The 5,387-nt window shown below is 36.9% G+C and overlaps 1 protein-coding gene across 1 annotated transcript in view; it reads right to left on the bottom strand.

The window, feature by feature from the left end:
- Window positions 1–2,662: 2,662 nt before the first annotated feature.
- Window positions 2,663–5,387, bottom strand: part of skila (SKI-like proto-oncogene a) — a 40,211-nt gene continuing 37,486 nt past the window's right edge. Inside the window, exon 7 of the mRNA XM_016448350.1 lies at window positions 2,663–5,075. Coding sequence (XP_016303836.1) covers window positions 4,827–5,075 — 249 coding nt within the window. The 3' untranslated portion in view covers window positions 2,663–4,826. The remainder of the gene's footprint in view (window positions 5,076–5,387) is intronic.

Here is a 5,387-nt window from a genome sequence, read left to right as displayed (position 1 = left end):
TATATATAAACCTTTTATGGCTCGTATGTGAGAATAGGAAGCTCACACTGGAGGAACACAAACACCATTTTATTCAGAGGCCTAAACTGAGCAAAAATATGCAATTTGGTGTAGATTGTTACTTACATGACCAAAAAGTAAAATGAACTTCTGACAGCTTGTAATGCAAATCCGTATAACTGACTACTCACAGAAAATGCATAAATAATCAGTCGTCAATCGATATCTGCCAATAATGTCTCAGTAAGATGAAATTTTGATATTTGAAATGTACAAATCAACATTGCTCAAAATGCATGTTGTATCATATTTGATACATTCATATTAACATGACTTTTTTTTCTTTTTAAAAGACTTATGGATAATTAAGTAAACCTAGTTGCTTCAAACCAATAAGTGTTCATCTTGAAATATTAATAACAATATAAAAGTTATTCTTATGTTTACTTTATACAAATAATTTACATTGAATATTTCACAGCAAAACAAATTATACTTGGAGGCCTTTTACTTATTCAAAAAAGTTTGAACTATCAATCAGATGACAGAGGGCATATAGAAGATTGTGTATAACAGGTTCCTCAGCAAAGTTTTAATCATATTGATAATATATTGATAATGATTATTATATTATCATATTGATCATCAAATATGATACAGTAGACTTTATAGGGTTAAAGAATGTTTTAATTAATTAAAAAAAAAAACATTGGACCACAATGGAGAGAAAAAAAAAGTCATACAGGAACAACATGAGGGTGAGTAAAAACAGAATTTGTGTGTGAACTGTCCTTTTAAGTAAATTTAGTCTTTTTATCTTTCATCCATTTTGATGTCAAAGCAAATGTGCATAAAATGCAAAAAGTACAATGACACAGCCGGTTTGACACTACAGAACTTTACTTTACATTGTCTATACAAGATATATTTACAATGTCTGAAATAGGGGAAATGAACAATAAAACACTAGATACAACTGAGGTATTAGCTAAAAGCATGTACATGTATTTAACTCGTAAATATCAATCATGATAAACAGTTTGAGATGTGTCATCTGCTTTAGAAAACATCTTATCACAACATGAGGTAGGACAGCAACGTCTCATTTTCATGCAAGAGCAAAAAACCTCTCATCACACTGTAGGATTGGCAACATATTATGCAATGATACACACAAACACTGCATTTCATATCTCAGAATTGCAACTTAAAATATCTTTGCTGTTTACGAAAGTTAATGGTGTTGTTTCTATAACAGTGTTAAGTGTGTTCTCAAAAAAAAAAAGCATCATATCTGATTTAAAAAAAAACGTTTTAGTAGTAATGTCTCAGTTATACATTAGAAAAGGTGTGATCAAGATCATAGGGACACATGCTGTGCTGGCAGGTAGTTATTTGTATACTACGTGTATTTTTACCATTATAAAAAAAATGTTTTGTTTATATAATTGTAATTTTCTTTTTTCTTTTGCCATTAATCAGCTCAAGGGAGCCACTGTATTCATTAACCCCAGTAAAATGGGATATTTCCTCTATAATGCAAAATACATGGTAGCTTTGCTGAAAAACTCTAGCATTAGATTGCTTTAAGGTACAGTTTTGCTAATTATATTATACCAGGCCTATACATATCAGATATTCAACATATTTCACACCTCTCGTATATGTACAACGTTATCTGTATTTATTTTCTTAACACTGCAAAAGCCAAAACAGGTTTGTTGTTTCAAGAGTCTAAAGCAGGGGTGCCCAAACTCGGTCCTGGAGGGCCGGTGTCCTGCAGAGTTTAGATCCAACCCCAATTAGACACACCTGAACCAGCTAATCAAGCTCTTACTAGGCATACCAGAAACGTCCCGGCAGGTGTGTTGAGGCAAGTTGGAGCTAAACTCTGCAGGACACCGGCCCTCCAGGACTGAGTTTGGGTAACCCTGGTCTAAAGAGTACTGTATTCCTATACCCATGATTCAAATTTAACATGGTATTCTACATAGGAGATATACAGCGCCCCCCTGTGTACAAAATGCAATTTACATGTTTCATAGAATCGTTACAAATGAAAAGGTATACTCTAGAAAGCTTCAGAAATACATTTTAATACCCAAAACTATCAAAAACAGCATTGAAACCGGCTGCTACAGAGGTAACTGTGGTGAAATCAGAAGAAACCTAATACTGATTGAAATTTGAAAATTGTAGTCGACACTGTAGTAATGCATTACAGTGCCAAAACAAATGCTACAATCTCTCAAAAGAACTACACATGAAATCAAAACTGTATATTTATATTTGTATTACAAAACAAAAAAAACCATCACTCTTTTCAGTAAGTCATGTCTCATTTGTCACTGACACACACAGTCTCTCATATCAAAAGTTTCTAGCATCTATATTAGGCTCTTGAACACATTTTGTGCCCATTTACATAAAGACTACTCTTCTCAGACAATATGGAGGAACATTTGTTGGAAAGCTTGTATGTGTGAGAGAGAACAGAAAAAAAATCACTTCTGTATTTTAGTAATAATGAATCTGTTTTAGCATAACAATATAGTAGCGAACAATACATGCATTATTTCACTCCCTTCTTTCTAAGGATTAAATTCTTAAATTCTTAATTTAAAAAATATATATTTATATATATATAAAATAACAACAGGTTGTCAATCTCAGTGGGCTCCAATGAAATGGACAAGATGACCCACTGAAGGGAAACACTGAGGCACTGGACAGCATACGTCACTGTTCCCGTTCCCCGTTGGATAGTGTAGGGGTTCTGAGCATCATGCATCCTTACACACTTTATCAACAACTACTCTTCAGTTAGAAATGAGAAAAATTAGAAATTAGAGAGAAGAAAAACAAAACAACAGAGCTTGGGCTATGCCCAGATTTTGCAAATGTGATCAGAAACCTTGAAAGATTATTTATAAGAATTTAGTTAATATATTAATGACTACCATATGTACAAAGTATATATAAATCTTTATTAGTTAATACATTAATTTCTGAATAATTTCAAGAAAAAAAGTTCAAAAATGGCACTCTTTTACAATATAGTTTTGTTTTTTTATTCTTCATAAGCTAGATGTATTCACATAAGTCAGGGCGTTTCTTTACATTTTCCTTAAGAGGTTTTGCACTGTACACATTATCAGGTTTAGAAAACTGCAGCGACTTGGCTGACTTTGAATCCGAAGAGTTGTGCACGGTGGAATGTTCTATACGAGATATGCACATCATGAAAGAAGCCTAGATTTACATCCTATATTGTTTACACAATCAATCTGAACTGAAGAAAGAAAGAAAGAAAGAAAGAAAAAGAAACAGAAAGAAAGAAAGAGAAAGAAACTGCTCTAGTGGCAAAAACACTTCACTTCCTGTGTCCATCTTTCTTCATTCATCTAACAGTTAATGTATGATTGGGCATCAGAGGCAGCTGCCCCATTCTGCGGAGACAAAGCGTGCCTCTTCAACCCTCAGTGACTGGGAGCTAACATGACAGCATTAATTCCTTTACGTACCTCCCTTGGCCCCGTCTGTTTTTCTTCTCTCTGTCAGACCTGTTTGTTCAGTCATCCAGAATAATGACACAGAGGAATGATTAAGGAGGTATATGAAAAAAAATTTCAGCTAAACATCCAATACGTGACCAAAAATTATAGGTAATTTATCAGCAGTTTTCTGATTAATTAAAAAAATCAGCTCTGGTTTATAGAAGACTGTGACATACTTCAATGCTTAGTTTACATCTTTAATTGCACTACTAATGGATCCTTGTCGAATTTGCTTAGAAAATTACAAATATAAGGTCTACTATGTGCTTTGTTTGAAAATAGGATGTTGATCTTGCAATTTCTGAGCAACTACAACCACTAAGGTCTTCCTGGTAATACAGGTACTCTTTCGCTGCTTAGAAAATCCTCTGAACATAAACTTGAGAGTGAGCTGAACCTCATTTCTACAACTGCAGATGTTCCCTGTAGTTAAATGGGGGCCGAGTTTCATAGTGTTCTCCAGCAGGTGGCGAATGTAAGTCTTTGCTTACTGCATCTTACTGCTGTTTGTCATATACCAGCCTGCAAAGGGTCAGCAGTGCAGACAGGAAACATATAATCAACACCAGACTGAAAAGACAAAAGACAGGCAGGGAAAGAAAATGGAGGAGAGAAGGAGAGGAAGAGGATTATGATCTTAAACTGGGGGGCCTCAGAAAGGGGCCCCCTCTATGTTTCTGAATGATTTAAAGATGCTATAGAATAATATTTTACTGATATTCTTTGTGATATTAACAAAAATGTTCTCCCATTTTTTCTGTAGGAAACAATGACACAAAATTAAAATAAAAAAGTAAACATCCACATGGTTTCTTGATGCTGCAAGGCATTGGCGTCTTGCCGTTTGGCATCCTGGCGCTCCGTGTCACAGGTAGTATTTTAGTGAGTGTCAGTTTCCTGTATCCAAAGGGCTGGGAGCGAAAAAGCACTCGAGCACTTTCCCAATGCAACAGGAGGCAAGCGTCCTACAAAGAAATACCTCCACTGTCCCATCAGCCTCTCAGCACGACTATAAATTAAAACAAACATGTACATCCAAAAAATGCTTAACGACTGGTCGAGAGCAGGGTTACACGAAAAGTCTTTTTACATTAAGCACAAACCTTAAGTCTTTTTTTTGTGGTGGTGCGACACAAAGGGAATGGGAGACCTGCTCTTTTCTGCAGAGGCTGTCTTGTGTTTGCCTGTGACTCTGCAGGGAGTGGGCGAGCTTGTTCCTGGGCTACAGGCGTGAAAGTGTGCGCGAGAGGGGGGTGAGCGAGAAGGAGTTTATCTGGAGGTTACCTCAGGGCCCGGTGAAGAGAGAGAATGCTGGGATTGGGGGCTTGCGGAGGGGGTCGAGGGCTGGGCAGGGCTACTACTGCGGCTCCCCTTGGTGCCAGACTCGGTCATCTGCTGCTGAAGCTGCGAGATCATGAGCTCCAGCTTCTCTCTGGCCTCCCGTTCTCTGCAGAGCTCCTCCTGCAGTTCCTGCCGCTCCGCCTCGGCACACTCCAAACGGCAGCGAAGCTCACACAGCTGCGGACAGAACGAGAGAGGGGTTACATATAGGAACGCACAAAATATTCCATACAACACAAATATGAATATGAGTGATTTCTGCACTGCAGAGCAAATCTACAGCGCCATTTTTGAGAGAAGAATCGTGCTGCTCAGTTTTAATGTCGGCACGGACAACAGTGCATGTGCGTGTGATTTGAGCACTTAAAGGTGCCATAGAATGCATTCATACAATATTTTAAATTGTTCTCTGATATCTACATAGAAGGTATGTGGCTTAGGTAAGGGCAAAAAATCTCCAGAAACGGTTTTACATGTCCATTTACAACT

The sequence above is a fragment of the Sinocyclocheilus anshuiensis genome, unplaced genomic scaffold (genome assembly GCF_001515605.1).
Source record: "Sinocyclocheilus anshuiensis isolate Anshui unplaced genomic scaffold, SAMN03320099.WGS_v1.1 scaffold940, whole genome shotgun sequence".
NCBI classification, from domain to species: Eukaryota; Metazoa; Chordata; class Actinopteri; order Cypriniformes; family Cyprinidae; genus Sinocyclocheilus; species Sinocyclocheilus anshuiensis.
This window is presented reverse-complemented; position numbering and strand designations above follow the sequence as displayed.